The 17150-nt window shown below is 47.3% G+C and overlaps 1 protein-coding gene across 2 annotated transcripts in view; it reads left to right on the top strand.

Annotated features, from left to right (window-relative positions):
• DENND6B (DENN domain containing 6B) overlaps positions 1 to 17150 on the top strand; it is a 38318-nt gene that overhangs the window by 18865 nt on the left and 2303 nt on the right. For both annotated transcript variants that reach the window (XM_054005928.1, XM_054005936.1), the window contains 13 exons: positions 503 to 582; positions 821 to 883; positions 1502 to 1557; positions 2242 to 2364; positions 3281 to 3376; positions 3507 to 3601; positions 4209 to 4274; positions 7842 to 7906; positions 9242 to 9331; positions 11688 to 11741; positions 13280 to 13389; positions 16083 to 16185; positions 16990 to 17064. In XM_054005928.1, coding sequence (XP_053861903.1) covers positions 503 to 582; positions 821 to 883; positions 1502 to 1557; positions 2242 to 2364; positions 3281 to 3376; positions 3507 to 3601; positions 4209 to 4274; positions 7842 to 7906; positions 9242 to 9331; positions 11688 to 11741; positions 13280 to 13389; positions 16083 to 16185; positions 16990 to 17064 — 1076 coding nt within the window. The remainder of the gene's footprint in view (positions 1 to 502; positions 583 to 820; positions 884 to 1501; positions 1558 to 2241; positions 2365 to 3280; positions 3377 to 3506; positions 3602 to 4208; positions 4275 to 7841; positions 7907 to 9241; positions 9332 to 11687; positions 11742 to 13279; positions 13390 to 16082; positions 16186 to 16989; positions 17065 to 17150) is intronic.

Here is a 17150-nt window from a genome sequence, read left to right as displayed (position 1 = left end):
AACCATGAAGACCGATGCAAAGAATTCATTTATTTATCCGCAGTGGCCTTATCGTTCTTGAGTGCTTCTTTATCATCTCGATTGTCCAGTGGCCCCACTGGTTGTTTAGCAGGCTTTCTGCTTCTGATGTACTTAAAATTTTTTTTGCTATTACTTTTTGAGTCTTTGGCTAGCTGTACTTCAAATTTTTTTTGGCCTTCCTAATTACATTTTTACACTTCATTTGCCAGAGTTTATGCTCCTTTCTATTTTCCTCACTAGGATTTAACTTCCACTTTTTAAAGGATGCCTTTTTGCCTCTCACTGCTTTTTACTTTGTTGTTTAGCCACGGTAGCTCTTTTTTTTTTGGTTCTCTTACTTGCGAGCAGAGTTAGATTCCTTATCCTGTAATAAAGACCAGCAGCAGTGGTGATATGTTCACAGCAGGATTCACAGAGACTATCTAAATTGGCTGCATTTGTCCCTCAGGTTAAAGTTTTGTCTTTGTCCATGTTCTTGCAGTGTGCAATGAGATTGATCAGTGGCCACCTCCGGTGCCAGGACAGACGCTGAACCTTCCTGTGATGGGAATTGTCATTCAGGTACTTGCTACTGATATTCCACTCACAAACGCTCAAGCCACAGGCATTGATGGACACTGAACCAGAAAGGTGGCATATTTCTTTTATACTCCTTTGGATGTTAATGTTCCTGACGGCTCTAAATTCTTTCCCGTTGTTCCTAGTCTCTGCACAGTTAGACATAAACAGGAAGTTTTCATGCCTGCCCACTGAGCCCATCTCCCCAAATAACCTCTCGGTGTTCCTGTTTGTTACCCAGGTGAGAATCCCATCCAGGGTGGATAAACCCGGATCAAGTCCTTTGAAGCAGTTCAATCAAGAGGTGAGCTGAAGAAGAGAGTGGTGTAAAATGGCCCACTAGCCAGCAGAGTCTAGATCGCTGAGTAAGAGAAGAGTACTGTAGAATTGGAGCTCTTTGGAACTTGTCCAATGTGCTCCCTGGAACAACAGCTTCCTAAATATTCCTCTCGACTGTTTTCACTAAACTCTTCAAACTCCCACCCAGTAAGAATGACACTAACCCCTGCCTGGGCAGAGAAATCCCTGAGTAAGGATGCTTCAGCCTCCTGGGTAATTTTACATCATTGCTCCTTGTTCTGCCAATAATCCCTTCTCCTTCCCTCCTTTGTGCTAGTACCTTTCACACATTTCTGGACTCTTAGCATCCACCACCTTCCCTGATTATCATTTTCCCAAGCTCTGCTTGGCTGCAGTGGGAAGGTTTCTCAGGCTTGGAAGGCAGGGGTTTTGGCTGGCTCCTGTCCACGTTTGCTCCTAGCTTGGTTCTCCAAAAATTATCTTTGTCTAAGCTTTTTGATGCTTTGGTACTTACTGTAGATGGAATGTCTTTCTGTTTCTGAGGTGGGTAACTCAGAGTGACAGTAGTATGTGCTCAGGACATTTCCATTCATTAACTGCCTTTCTCCTCTCTCCCATTCAGAACTTGTTACCAGCCCCGTTAGTTCTCCCCAGTGTTCATGAACTGGATCTCTTCAGGTGGGCATTAGCTTCTCTCAACACACTCCTCCCATTCTACCTCCTTCCTCTCTGCTCACGATGTTCTTTAACTGAATGGGAGGTTGTGGGCATTGAGTGTGATTTTGATACTTCGTGTCGGTAAAGTGCATCAGTCTGAATGTTGGGTTGGTAGGAGCCGCACAGTGCTTAAGGGCATTAGGGAGCTTTGTCGTGCATGTATGGGCTTCTTGTATGCACAACCACCTGGACCATAGAGACAGGAATTTCTTCCTGTCTTCAGCTGGAGATCAGCCTATGCCCTGGCAGATTGGTTACCCGGGAAATTTTGAATGTAACTAATCTACTGTAGATCCTGTTCCCTTTTACATGTATCTTATTTTGCTTAAAATATATCAAATGAGCAGTGAGATCCACAGGGTAACTATATATTGCTTAAAATGTTTCCTTTTAACAGATTTTAAATGGTTTACAGGAAGTGTGTGTGTGTTTTATATATATATATATATATATATATATATATATATATATATATATATATATATATAGTTACCTTGTGGAACTCACTGCTGCAGGATATTAGGAACCCATCCTAGACCTTAAATGTGCAGATGCAGAGGAGCAGCTGAATGTGCCTAATACCAGTCTGTTCTTTCAGGAACTCCATTTCTAGCCTTACCCTGTTACTCTCTCTCTCACTAACAGATGTTTCCAGCCAGTGCTAATTCATATCCAGATGCTGTGGGAGCTGATGCTACTGGGGGAGCCAATAGTTGTAATGGCGCCATCCCCTACAATTTCCTCAGAAATGGTTCTGGCACTTACCAGGTAATTTGTTTGAATCGCAGGTGACCGTCACAGGATACTGTTAATTCTCCTCCCTTTAGAACCACTGCTCTGTCCAATAAATTGCATCGGATCTAATTTGTGTATGCAAGTACAGTAACTCCTCACTTAACATCGGTTAACGTTGTTTCGTTGCTGATCAATTAGAGAACATGCTCGTTTAAAGTTGTGCAATGCCCTTATAACGTTGTTTGGCAGCCGCCTGCTTTGTCCACTGCTTGCAGAAAGAGCAGCCCATTGGAGCTAGCTGGTGGGGGCTTGGAACCAGGGTGGACCGGCAGCTCCCCATCAGCTCCCCAGCAGGCTATCAATTGCCGGGCAGTTCAGCTGTCCCTCCCCCCACTGCCATGTGCTGCCGCCGATGCAGAGCGGGGCCACCAAGCCGGCCGGGGCTGATTTGTCGCGGGCTCCGCACCCCCCTAGGGATGACCCTGTCAGCAGCACTCTTAGGGTATATCTGCACTTGGAGCTAGAGTGTGATCCCCATCTCAAGGAGACATACTTGTGCTAGCTCTGATAGAGCCAACTCAGTAAACACAGAGTGTAGCCATGGCAGTGCAAGTAACAGCAGGGGCTAGTTGCCCAGAGTATGTACCCCTGGGAGACCATAGGCACGTATTCAGGGTGGCTAGCCCCTCCTGCCACTTGCGCTGCCATGGCTACACTCTACTTTCAGTGTGCTGGCGCTGTCAGAGCTCATGTGAGTGTGACTCCTCAATCTGGTAATGACACCTCCAGCTCGAAGTGTAGACATGCCGCCAGTTTAGAGAGGGAGGTAGTGTTTCATCTGGCAGTGCAAAGCAGTGACCACTAGGAAACTGGCCTGTCCCAAAACTGTTCCTCTCCAGCATGAGCTGTCTTTCGTGATCACCGCAATACTCCTGTGTTATTCTTGCAGCTGTCTCACCCCTCTGAAGTACTGCTGTGACTATCGTCCATATTTCACTATCCATGACAGCGAGTTTAAGGAGTACACCACCAGGACACAAGCCCCGTAAGTACCCTGGTTGTCCTGTGTGAAAGAAGCCTCTAGACTCATTACTCAGTCAGCACAAGCTGCATGAAGGAACCTTGAGGGCATTGTTGCTCTGGCTTCCACTTTCATCTCAACCTTCTCTCTGTAGGCCGAACATTGTCGTGGGCGTCACAAATCCTTTCTTTATCAAAACGCTCCAGCACTGGCCTCACCTCCTTCGGCTCGGGGAGCTCAAAATGTCAGGTAATGCTCTAACCCAAGCTCGTCTTTCTGTATTCGACTCAGAGGTTGACAGTGAGCTGGCCCATGTAGTGGTGTCTCAGCAACAGTTCCATGTGCACATCACCGCCCCATGAGGATCAGGGACTCAGAGAGGGTAGTTCAGGCTGCTAGCCTGGGAGCTGAGGTGACAGCAGTAAAAGCAAAGTCTTAAGAAAATTACAACAAAGATTTTCTTTTTTCTAAGCTTTAAGGAAATGGAAGATTATTCTTGGGAATGAAGATGGAAGGGAATAGGAGAGAAATGCTTGGTAGAGAGACACTGGTTTTATTTTCTGAAAAGCCAAGAGCGCTGCTGTAGGTTGGGCTGAGGAGTTCTTCTCTACGCGACTCATTATTACCTTTTTCCTGTCACCACCGGGGACTGGCAGAGGCCGGTCTGAAAGCTCCCGGTAGCAGCTGGGATACCAGCACTAGCTCAGCATTCATATCACAGGAGGATACAGTTTAATTTTTGCACGTTTGGCCTGGATGGTCTAAAGTGCGAGTCCTCTCACACGTGTGCTGTGGCTATGAGGCTAGAAGGGCTGCCTTTATAACCTGGTACTAGACACTGTGTGTCTTTCCACAGGTGACTTACCCAAACAAGTCAAGGTGAAGAAACTAACCAAACTGAAAACTCTGGACGCTAAGCCGGGTAATTCCCCTTTAACGTCAGTTTTGGTTTAATTGCATTTATCCTTCCTCTTTGCTGAGTTCGAAGGTTTTGCAGCAATGTGTTTGTTGTGGGCATTGCCCTCTGCCTCACCGGAGAGCAACTCCAGGGCTGTAACTTCTTCCAGCTCCTCTGCTGCTTGCAGTAATTCTTTACGGTTACGTGAGTGTCCTTCCTGACTTGGGCTCTCCATTGTTATTACTGGACCATCTAAAGGCTTCTGATACAGAAAAAAAAACACAGAAAACGTGGAAGCCCCGCCTCCCCCATCTGGTTTTAGAAACCCCCCTGAGGAAGACTCTGTCTGAGGAAGGAGAAGCCTTGGAGATGGTAGAAGCCTCATTAGAGGTTTCCCCTGGTGGTTGTTGGGAAGTACTTGAGTAGCCTGATGGCTCTGACTGGCTGAAGAAGGTGGGGTTTTGTGGGGCTGTTCTGTCTTCAGGGATCTGGGGCTGGACTGAATCAACTGTCTGTTCCCCCTCCCCCAGTGCGTCTATTCTTATCTCTGCATTGCAGTGATACAACTCAAGTGTCGCTTCTGCTTTCCTTATCTAGGGTTACCATATTTAAAAAATAAAAAAAGAGGACACTCCACGGGCCCTAGCCCTGCCCATTTCCCACCCCCGGCCCCACCCCAACTCCGCCCTTTCCCCACCCCTTCCCCAAAGTCCCCGCCCTAACTCCCCCTCCCAGCCACGTGAAAAGGGCTGCCCGAGTGCTACCGGTTTTACCGTTTGCGGGCAGCCTCCAGACCCTGCGCCCCCGGCTGGCACTTCCCCAGCGCAGCTGGAGGCCGGGAGGGGAAGCTGTGACAATGCGGTTCTGGCGGAACCCAACTGAGAGTGCCAACTCAGGACAAATTGCTCAAACAGGGCAGTTACAGCCCAAGGCTGGGTTTTTTCCACCTCTAAGGCAAACCAAACCAGCCAGACTAGGAGGACTTCGGTCTCACCCCACTGGCTAACCGCAAGTCTCACAAGCAATCTCCTTAGACACTCCAGTTTCCCAGTATTACCACCAGTGCCACACATTATGGGGACAAATGGTTATGAAAACCCATACCCCAGTAAAAGAAAAAAGGTTCTCCTGATCCCAAAGGACCAAGCCCCAGACCCAGGTCAATATACAAGTCAGATCTTACCCACAAATCACGCTGCTGCCAATTCTTTAGAATTTAAAATCTAAAGGTTTATTCATAAAAGGAAAAAGATAGAGATGAGAGTTAGAATTGGTTAAATGGAATCAATTACATACAGTAATGGCAAAGTTCTTGGTTCAGGCTTGCAGCAGCGATGGAATAAACTGCAGGTTCAAATCAAGTCTCTGGAATACATCCCCAGCTGGGATGGGTCCTCAGTCCTTTGTTCAGAGCTTCAGTTTGTAGCAAAGTTCCTCCAGAGGTAAGAAGCAGGATTGAAGACAAAATGGAGATGAGGCATCAGCCTTATATAGTCTTTTCCAGGTGTAAGAACACTTCTTTGTTCTTACTGTGGAAAATTACAGCAAAATGGAGTCTGGAGTCACATGGGCCAGTCCCTGCATACTTTGCTGAGTTACAAGGCGTATCTGCCTTCTCTCAGTGGGTCCATTGTATAGCTGATGGTCCTTAATGGGCCATCAAGCAGGCTAGGCAGAGCTAATCTCAGCTTGTCTGGGATGTCACCCAGAAGCATGGCATAAGTTTGCCATACAGACAGTATAGAGCCAATATTCATAACTTCAACTACAAAACTGATACACACATATAGACAGCATAATCATAACCATTAAACCATAACCTTGTCCTAGACACCCCATTTGACCCCCTTTATACAAGATTTGGGTGCCACTACAGGACCTTGGTTGCAACAATGATCTATACGGTCCCAGTTTATGTCAATAACGTCACAGAAGCGCCCAGCCAGAGGTGCAGGGTCTGGAGGCTACCCGGCAAACCATGAAGCCAGTAGCACTCGGGCTTCGGGCAGCCCCTATGCCTCCGCACCCTGCGCCCCCGGCCAGGCACTTCTCCTCCCCGGCTCCAGCTGCTCTGCTCCTCCCCGGACTCAGACTTCGGCTCTGTTTAAGAGCCAAGCTGCCCGAGCCAGTGCTACCAGCTTCAGGCAGCCCCCTTAACTCCGGACCCCAGTCGCCGGCTGGGCACTTCTCCTCCCCGGCTCCAGCTGCTCGGCTCCGGCGGCGCAGGGTCCAGAGGCACAGGGGCTGGGGCGGGGGGGACGCGAGGAGGAGGGCTCCGGGGAGGTGCAACGCGGCCCAGTCCGGCCGGGGCTGGCCCCAGCGGCTCCGGCCCGGCCTGGTTCGGGCCAATTCTGGCCGAGCGCGCCGGCCCGGTCCCAGCCCCAGCAGCTCCGGTTCTGGCCGAGCGCGCCGGCTCTGACCCCAGCGGCTCTGTCCCAGCTTGGGCGGCCAGCCCGACCCCGGCCGAGCACCTCCGGCCTGGCCCCAAACCCCGCGACTCCAGCCGGAGTGCAGCCCGATTCCTGGGCTCTTGTTAAAGCCGGCCCTGGTCGAGGGACAGGGAGAGGGGGATTGGATGGGTCGGGAGTTCGGGGGGGCTGTCAGGAGGGCAGGGGTGTGGAGAGGGGTTGAGGCAGGCAGGGAGCAGAGGGGGTGGGATGAGTCAGGAGTTCTGGGGGTCCTGTCAGTGGGCAGGGACCGATTGGATAGGGCATGGGAGTCCCGGGGGTCTGTCTGGGGGCGGGGGTGTGAATATGGGGTGGGGGTGTGGATAAGGGTCGGGGCAGTCAGGGGACAGGTAGGGTCCTAGGGGGTCCTAGGGGGGCAGTTAGTGGCAGGGGTCCCAGGAGGGGGCAATCAGGGGACAAGGAGCAGGGGGGAGTTGGGGGTTCTGAGGCGGGCAGTCAGGGGGTGGGAGGGAGTGATTGGGGGCGGGGCAGGGGCGGGGCTCCTCCCCCCGTGTCCTCTTTTTTGACTGTGCAGATATGGTAACCCTAGGAGATTGATCCGGGATCGATTTATCGCGACTAGACAAGCTGCGATAAATCGATCCCGGAAGATCCATTGCTTACCGCCGGACCCGGAGGTAAGTATAGACGTACCCTCAGATGTTAAACACTCCAATAGAAATTATTCAGGCTATTTAACCTGCAGGTTGGGAGTGGAGAGAAATTTATATCACTTCTGTTGAGTATTTGGGAGGCTGTCAGATATGGTGAAGGGAAGTTGTACCTAGGTAGGTAGATACAGCTATCTAACACCACTGAACTAGTCAACTCAAGCCTAGTCCTGAGCTAATGCTGCTGGTTACGTGTCTTTTCCTGTGACATTTTTTGGGGGAGAGGGGTGCCTCGGGGCAGTTGAAAGGTCTCGAAGGTTAATCCTACTATGAGTGCTGTTGTGGCAGCAACTCTTGTCATTTTAGGAGGTTTCTGTCATCAAAGCTTTTTCTCTTCTAACTAGCCAGAGTTAAGATTGGGAAATTCCCCTCCCCTGCCTGTGAACAAGGCTTTACTGCACAATGATGTGACCTTGAGAAACTAGCGGCGGGGGGGTGATTTGTTTTTAAGCATTTCTGTGTTTTTAATCTAGGAATCTACACCTCTTACAAGACATTTCTGCACAAAGACAAAACCCTGATAAAGAGATTGTTAAAGGTGAGCGTTTCCTGTCTCTATCCCCCATCCTGTAAAGCGCTGCAGGAAAGCAGTGCTAAAGTCTGGATTAAACCATTGAAGCCCAAAGGAGAAATAGTATTGGGTTTTCCCTCGGCCCAAGGTCTTTGACTTCACCCTGACTCCAGTCATGGCTTAGTCCAGGCTATCCAAGCGTGGGTTAAAATTACTTGGACACTCTTCTCAGGGTGGTGCTCTCAGAAGATTATTTCACTTGATTGAGCTCTGGAGCCTAATGACATCTTAACCGTTAGCATTGTTGGCAAGAAAAGAGAGGGAAGAACATATTTTAGGAAGGAAAAATCAATTTCACACATACAGAATGGGAAAAGACTGTCTAGGAAGGAGTACGGCAGAAAGGGATCTAGGGGTTATAGTGGACCACAAGCTAAATATGAGTCAACAGTGTGATGCTGTTGCAAAAAAAGCAAACATGATTCTGGGATGCATTAACAGGTGTGTTGTGAGCAAGACACGAGAAGTCATTCTTCCGCTCTACTCTGCTCTGGTTAGGCCTCAGCTGGAGTATTGTGTCCAGTTCTGGGCGCCGCATTTTAAAAAAGATGTGGAGAAACTGGAAAGGGTCCAAAGAAGAGCAACAAGAATGATTAAAGGTCTTGAGAACATGACCTATGAAGGAAGGCTGAAAGAATTGGGTTTGTTTAGTTTGGAAAAGAGAAGACTGAGAGGGGACATGATAGCAGTTTTCAGGTATATAAAAGGGTGTCATAAGGAGGAGGGAGAGAACTTGTTCACCTTAGCCTCTAAGGATAGAACCAGAAACAATGGGTTTAAACTGCAGCAAGGGAGGTCGAGATTGGACATTAGGAAAAAGTTCCTAACTGTCAGGGTGGTTAAACACTGGAACAAATTGCCTAGGGAGGTTGTGGAATCTCCGTCTCTGGAGATATTTAAGAGTAGGTTAGATAAATGTCTATTAGGGATGGTCTAGGCAGTATTTGGTCCTGCCATGCGGGCAGGGGACTGGACTCGATGACCTCTCGAGGTCCCTTCCAGTCCTAGAATCTATGAATCTATGAATCTATATCAGGCAGCTCTAAACAAGCTAGTCTATGTGAGTGGCATTTTACTTTAGTGTCACAAGTGAGTGGAGCTTGTATTATGGGCCAAGCTTGGGAGAGTGCACAAAATTATTCTTTTCCAGTCTGCCCCTTGACTGGCTGCATGCAGATGCAGTGTTTTGCTGAGAACTGCACACACGTGCATAGCCTCAGCTCTTACCTACTAAAGCTGCTGGCTGTTAAACGGTATCTTCGTGAGTGCCCCCCGTGCTGTAACTTCACTCTCTACTTGCAGGGGATTCAGAGGAAGCGCCCGTCTGAAGTCCAAAGTGCCCTTTTGAGGCGGCACCTGCTGGAGCTCACCCAGAGTTTCATTATTCCCCTGGTGAGTAGACGGGATTGTTGATCCGTGTGGTGAAGGAGTATGGGAGGGATGAACAGCATATGCCTGAATGCTGGGTTCCACCCTCCTCTCTGGGTTATTCCACAAAGACAGGCTTTGTGCCAGAGGCCTGAACACCATCATAGACATTTTAATTCTTCTTAGAGAAGAATAAACTTGTCTTCTGATTGGCAGGTTCTGGCAGGTTTGACTGATACTGTGCTTGGCTCTGCAGTCCTGACACCCAGCACAATGTGTATAAAGGGAACAAAACTGATTTCAATTACAACACAGAATACAAAGTTTACAGTGCTCACTTTGTTTATTTTTGATTATAAGTATTCGCACTGTAAAAAAACCAAAAGAAATAATATTTTTCAATTCACCTAATACAAGTACTGTAGTGCAATCTCTTTATCATGAAAGTTGAACTTACAAATGTAGAATTATGTAAAAACAGACAAACCTGCATTAAAAAACAAAACAATGTAAAACTTTAGAGCTTACAAGTCCACTCAGTCCTACTTCTTGTTCAGCCAATCGCTCAGACAAACAAGTTTGTTTACATTTGCAGGAGATAATGCTTCCCTCTTCTTGTTTACAATATCACCTGAAAGTGAGAACAGGCATTTGCATGGTACTGGTGTAGCCAGCATCACAAGATATTTACGTGCCAGATGCGCCAAAGATTCCTATGTCCCTTCATGCTTCAACCATCATTCCAGAGGACATGCTTCCATGCTGATGATGGGTTCTGCTTGATAACAAACCAAAGCAGTGCGGATTGAGGCATGTTCATTTTCATCATCTGAGTCAGATGCCACCAGCAGATGCCACTTTCTTTTTTGGTGGCTCGGATTCTGTAGTTTCTGCATCAGTGTGTTGCTGTTCTAGGTGTTTTGAAATAATGCTCCACACCTTGTCTCTCTCAGATTTTGGAAGGCACTTGGTTTGAGTACTGTAGCTATCTTTGTAAATCTCACATTGGAACCTTTGTGTTTTGTCAAATCTGCAGTGAAAGCGTTCTTAAAATGAACAACATGTGCTGGGTCATTATCTGAGACTGCTATAACATGAAATGTATGGCAGAATGCGGGTAAAACAGAGCAGGAGACGTACAGTTTTCCCCAAGGAGTTCAGTCACTAATTTAATTTAATTAACACTTTTTTTTTAATGAGTATCATCAGCATGAAAGCATGTACTCTGGAATGGTGGCTGAAGCATGAACGGGCATACAAACGTTTAGCATATCTGGCGCGTAAATACCTTGCAATGCCAGCTACAAAAGTGCCATACAAATGCCTCTTCTCACCTTCTGGTCACATTGTAAATAAGAAACTGGCAGCATTATCTCCCATAAATGTAAACAAACTTGTTTCACTTAGTGATTGGCTGAACAAGAAATAGGACTGAGTGGACTTGTAGGCTCTAAAGTTTTACATTGTTTTGTTTTTGAGTGCTATTATGTAACCAAAAAAAAATCTACATTTGTAAGTTGCACTTTCACGATAAAGAGATAGCACTACAGTACTTGTATGAGGTGAATTGAAAAATACTATTCATTTTGTTTATCATTTTTACAGTGCAAATATTTGTAATAAAAAATATCAAGTGAGCACTGTGCACTCTGTATTCTGTGTTCTAATTAAAATCAATATATTTAAAAATGTAAAAAAGCATCCAAAAATATTTAAGAAATTTCAATTGGTATTCTACTGTTTAACAGTGCAATTAAAACTGCGATTAATCACAATTAATTTTTTTAATCTTGATTAATTTTTTGAGTTGATCGCATGAGTTAACTGCGATTAATTGACAGCCCTAGTATTTAGTTCTTGAGGGTTCAATCCCTACCACAGCATTTGTTAAGAGCCCTGTCTGGATGGCTGTTGCTTTACTGAGGAAGGGAATGGTTGCTGTTTTCAACCCCTCTTCTCTTCCTGCCCTGTGAGAGAGCTTGTTGCACCTACGGTAGACATTCCCATTAGAATCACATTGGCTTCTCCATCTTCTTTGTTCCGATGCGGGGAGCTGTGATGTGACTGTGTTTTCTGAGTCTCACTCCACTCCTGCTGTTGATTCCCTCCCATCAGATCTCATCCTGTGTGGCATTCTTAAAACTTGCACAGCAGCCAGTTCTGATGTCCTAGCTTCCGGGGCAGTGGGGATCGAGGGGTGGGAGGAGATAAACGAGCATTCGGACTTGTGGAAATCTACACACCAAAGAAGGGGCAAAGAGAATGGAAGGTTGTTCACTGCATGTCGTATTGGTGGCTCTTAAAGCACAGCATGACACCTAATGACCTTGGGAAAGGCTCTCTAATTAGTCTAAGTTCTGTTTTCACTACTACTCCATAGGAGCATTACATTGCGAGTCTGATGCCTCTACAGAGGGCCATTACTCCATGGAAGGTATGTCCGGTTTCATTTGATTTCTTTATAGAGATTTGGAATAGTTACACTTTTATGCTGATTATTCTCTTGGGAAATTGTCCCAGTGTTCCCAAATGCAACAGACTGCTCAGATGTGGGAAAAGTACCCAAGGCTCAGGCCCTTTAGAACTCCTAGATCTGGGTCACATGATCTTCTGAGAGTGCCCAGGCCCTCTAGGACTTAGATCTGGGTGCGACATTATCCAGGATACAATCTAGAATGACCGCGACAGCTGTGTCCCCTCGATTCTCTAACCTGGGTTGCCTTTTACCCTGCTTTGCTGTGAAAGCAACCACTCCTGGTCTGTCCACACACAGCCTCCAGCATGTAAATCACTCCCAGCTATACTTGGAGTGCTATAGCCAGCCACTCCTGAATTACATTTCAGGGCAATGCCAGCAAACTCCCAGTCCCAGACTTTCCCCCCGAAATATGCCTCTTGTACTGTTCAGAATCCTCCTGGACGATACAAGCTCCTATGAAGTCTGTCGTTTACTAATAGAAAATGATATGCACAAATCCTGTTATCCCAAATGGAGTTTCCCAAACACACTGGTTTAGATAAAACAATAAAAATGTGTTAACTGCAGATAGATTTTAAGTGACTACGAGTAATGAGGCATACAAACAGAATTGGTTACAAAGAAATCAAAGGTAAAACCCAACACACACCTAACTTAACAAGCTAAGTGAATACAAAGCAAAGGTCTCTCTCACCACATGTTCCAGCTGTCTTACTGGCTGAACCTCTTTCAGACAGGGTCTGCTTTCCAGTCCAGTGCTACTTCCTTGTTCTGCAGGTGTTGATGGATGCTGTGGGTAGAGAGCAGGGAGAGATGTTTGGGATGTCTGTCCTCTCCACTTATAGCCCTTTCTCTTGCACAAGAATCAGCTCCGCTGATGTTCAGGAGACAGAAAGTCTATGGGGTCAGAAATCCTAAGGTGCTTCTTTGTCAAAATGTAGATTTTTTTTTTTTTTGCCCACACCCGCTCTCCTGCCCAAGAGTGGCTACTTAATCAGGTGATGGTCCATTTGTTCTCACTGACACCTGTCTTTGTACAAAATTTAACCCAGTCTTGTAACAGGGATGAATAGAGGGGTACAAATGGTAACACTGGGTCATAGGACAATCCAACGGTGCTCAGCTTCAAGGAGCTCATTCCCCCTCCCCCACTCCCCAGGTAGGACTGTTAGAAAAGATGTAGGAATCTGTGAAATACTATGGCCCACTCTCAAACTGCCCTTATTGCAGGGACAGGATTGTTCCCCCTGAAAAGGGAGACAGAATGAACACTGGGACAGATGCTTCCTCCTTATAGTAGTTTTCAGCTCAGCAAGGCTGTTAGAGATCTGTAACGTGAACTCTCCTAGCAGAATTGTTTGAGATGTGCAGTTTCAGGCATTTGGTGGTTCTCCTAGGTTTTCGGTATATCCTGCATGGACTCTTCCTAGGAGCTCTGAGCCTCATTCCCAGTACTTGGGGCTCCATTGCGATGTGTTCTTTTTGTTGCACAGAATCCTCCCCAGATCCGTCCTTTCCGACAGGAAGATTTCATGAAGACCCTTGAACATGCTGGTCCCCAGCTCACCTGTGTACTTAAGGGTGACTGGTTAGGCCTGTACAGGTAAGAATGTGGTGTTTGGTTGTCTTGTTTCATCAGCAGTAGGTAAAGGGTATAACGAACATACCTGCCAAATCCTGGCTTAGACTCATCAGGAGGAGAGAGCAGCTTCAAGAGAGAGACCATTCCCTTTGAAAGCTTGATGCCAACAAGGAACTGGCCAAGTTATAATGGCCGGAAGGGACAGCAAACATAATCCTGCTTATGTATAAATAATATTTTAAATGACACAGAACTATCAGGTTTTAGTAGGACTATAAACTCTCCTGTTTCAGGGTTTAAGCCAGTCCCTGAGTGTGATAGGTTTGGGGAAAAACTTCCCCAGAGGCACTTTACTCCATCACTGTCCACTAGGGAGTTTCATGTACCTTGCTCCTGAAGCAGCTGGTTCTTGCCACCGTCAGAGACAAGGTACTGGCCTAGATAGATCACGGTTCTGATCCAGTATGACAATCTTTGTGTGTTTGTACAGTACCCAGCCCGATGGGACCCAGATGCTAATTGGGGCCTGCAGGTGCTACCTTGTTATAGGTAACAATACAGGGTCTTTACTGTAAAGTTTGAGATGACTTGTAAGAGGGTTCCCCCCATTATTATTCTAATGAAAAATTAGAGTTGCAAACAGAACAGAGCAAACCTTCACCAAAATCTGAGGGGAAAAACTGAAACCAGATACTCAGTGGAGAGGAGAAATATGGAAGGCATTAGGGTCCAGATTTTCAGAGCTATTTAGACCCTTTGAAATCAAGGAGTTAGGTACCTAAATACCTTTAAAAATCTGAACCTGTTGCTGAAAGAGACCCAGAAAGTGGACAGGCACATTATGTATGGAGCTGGAACATAAGGCTGTAAATAAAGTCAATGCAATTGTAGGTTAAATCAAGCAGCAGGAAAGTGAATAGCTCCTCTCTCTACAGTTATGGTGTGACAATAGCTGCAATATTCAACTACCTACTTACCAGAAAAATATTGGCAAAAAGGAGAGAGTCCAGAGAACATGACCAGGGTCTACAGGGCAGAATCTTGTGTGCTCTGCAGTTCTTAACCATGGAACTTTCTGCATAATCCATCCCTCAGCACAGAATAGTGCTCCAAAATCTAAGCTTGAATTTATACAAAAGATGTGTTTTATGGCAGCATTTAAAGGCCTCAGTTGAGATTGGGGCCCATTGTGCTGGGCCTTTATAGGGTTACAAAGAAACCTTTAAAAGCATGAACTGAGTGCCACCAAAGTGCTGTCTGCTTGAATCTGCAAATAGCAATTTTTTTTCAGGCTATAATGAAGATCTGAAATTCTCCATTCTTAACTGGGGATAAACTCTGAAACATGACCATGTAGCTCTCAACAGTGTTAGCTGATTACTTTAGCATGAATATCCAACTAATCTGCATATCCCATAATCCCAAACTGCCTCCTACCGTCTACGCCTTCTCAGATGTCCCTTGCCAGCTGCCAGCTTCTCTCTGATGACTTCTCCATGTCATTTTTCATTCCCAGTCTGAAATTCTGCAGCACCCTGAAAATTAAAAACGCTGGGGCTGTGTAAAACTAATGAGCTGTGCTAATGCTTCATTTCCGTATTTCATTCAGTAAAAACCTCCGTTTGTAAAAGAAACTGCCGCAGAATCACCCATCGACTGCACCGTGGAGGGCTGCAGCCTCCAGGCCCTTGGCTACAGTGTACACAAGGCCTTGCTTATAAAGAGAGAACAAGGCCGAAATGTGTGGAGTTTAGCTCCGTGACAACAATAAGTGTTCGGTGCAAACACCAAGGAGGGAGGGGAGTTGTGGTGCAGGGGGACGGAGCTAAGATTGTCAGACTGAGAGGGCAAGTTTAAGATGATTAGAAAACACACAATGGCACTGCCCTGGCTGTGGTTGTGGAGTCATTTCCCTGTGGAAAGGCCACGAGCACCATTTCCTGACACACTGCAAACCGGATTGGGCAGAATTCTAGAAAATGAACACAAGGAGTCTGTGGCAGGACCAAGAATAGAACCCAAATCTTCTGTGTTCTAATCCAGTGCCTTAACCATAAGAGCACGCTGCCTGCCCCGGGGTGGGAAGCACTCACCATTGCCTGCCTCAGGGCAGCCAACTCGCCAGACCCTCGCGCCTACGCATTGTGTGAGAAGCCAGCTTCTGAGACTAAGAATCAATCGGGCCATTGGTATGAGAGGTTGGGGAAGGTGGGGTCAGTAAGGAGCCTTCTCCCTAGCAACCTATACTTGACTATAACAGGATTCAAGACTATAACAGGGTTCAAAAAAGAACTAGATAAGTTCATGGAGGATAGGTCCGTCAATGGCTATTAGCCAGGATGGGCAAGGATGGTGTCCCTAGTCTCTGTTTTCCAGATGCTGGGAATGGGTGACAGGATGGATCACTTGATGATTCCCTGTTCTGTTCATTCCCTCTGGGGCACCTGGCATTGGCCACTGTCGGCAGACAGGCTACTGGGCTAGATGGACCTTTGGTCTGACCCAGTCTGGCCGTTCTTAAGTTCTAACCTATCCACGTCCCTAATTACACTGAACCAGGGATTCTGTCCCCCCTCCAACGTCTCTGTGTTGGAACCACCTTTTCAGTGGATGGAAAATCCCTATGAGTAGTGAAGAAACCAGACAGCAAGTACCATTCTCCAGAGCCCGGTCTGCTCTCCCTTCCCCTCTCAGCTTCACGTCTCTTCCTGCAGACGTTTCTTCAAGTCTCCCAACTTTGATGGCTGGTACCGTCAGAGACACAAGGAAATGACCCAGAAGCTGGAGGCCCTTCACTTGGAGGCGATCTGCGAGGCGGTACGTTCCGACAAAAGGGGGTGAAAGCAAATGCAGGGTGTCATTACTGGTGATGGGATGCCCACTGTCACGTCCTGATTCAGCACTCCTGGACGGGGGGATTGCACTCAGGTATTTGGGGAACATCCACTCCACATCCCAGTCACTGCCTGACTCTCAGTGCCTGGGCATCCAGTTTGGGGTCAGACCAGCCTTCCCAGGAGCCAGCACAAACCCTGCTCTGCCCCCTGCTGGCAGCCATTTTAATTCTTCAGGTGCTTCCAGAGCCAGCTGAGTTCCTGATCAGATGCCTCTCCGCTTGCTTGATTCCTTCCTGGGAACTGAAATAGACAGGAGTTCCTGTCTGGGATGGTGCCAATGCTGAGTGCATGGTCTGAGTGCAGTGCCCCAGGACAGCACAAAAATCCTACAACCGTCTCCTTTTGGCAGCTACGTGTGGACTCTGAGCTCACGGCAAGAGGAATGTGCATTAATCCTGGCACTGACCGGGAGTAAGAGAACAGAGACCATGCAAAGCCTGTGTATTGCCACATCCTCCCTGGACTCTCCGCTTGGCTGGGAGCGGATAGCGTTGCCACAGGCAGAGAGCTGGGGAGGACATGGTTCTGTTCAGCCAGCCTGGAAGCCATTGTGCTGCATGCAGCACCATGCGAAGACCTAGCCTTGGACACAGCTGTGCAGAGGAGAAGGACCTTCTGTCCCCACCCCCGCCTCGGTACTAGGCTTTGCTTGGGAGATAGCTCTGAGGGGAGCTGCTGTACGGAAGGACATTCCCTTAGGAGAACTTTTCTTCTCTTGCTGTAGAACATTGTGGCCTGGATGAAAGACAAGTCCGAGGTGGAGATCGTAGACCTGGTTCTGAAACTTCGTGAGAAGCTGGTGAGTTTCTTCCTCCTGCTTTGGTTCCTATGGGCATGGGCCCTTCTGGTGGTGCATGGATCGTACGCAGTGTATAGGAGACGGTG

This window comes from Malaclemys terrapin, chromosome 1 (assembly GCF_027887155.1).
Source record: "Malaclemys terrapin pileata isolate rMalTer1 chromosome 1, rMalTer1.hap1, whole genome shotgun sequence".
NCBI classification, from domain to species: domain Eukaryota; kingdom Metazoa; phylum Chordata; order Testudines; family Emydidae; genus Malaclemys; species Malaclemys terrapin.
Note: the sequence above shows the minus strand (reverse complement) of the source record. Positions and strands in the feature narration are given on the sequence as shown.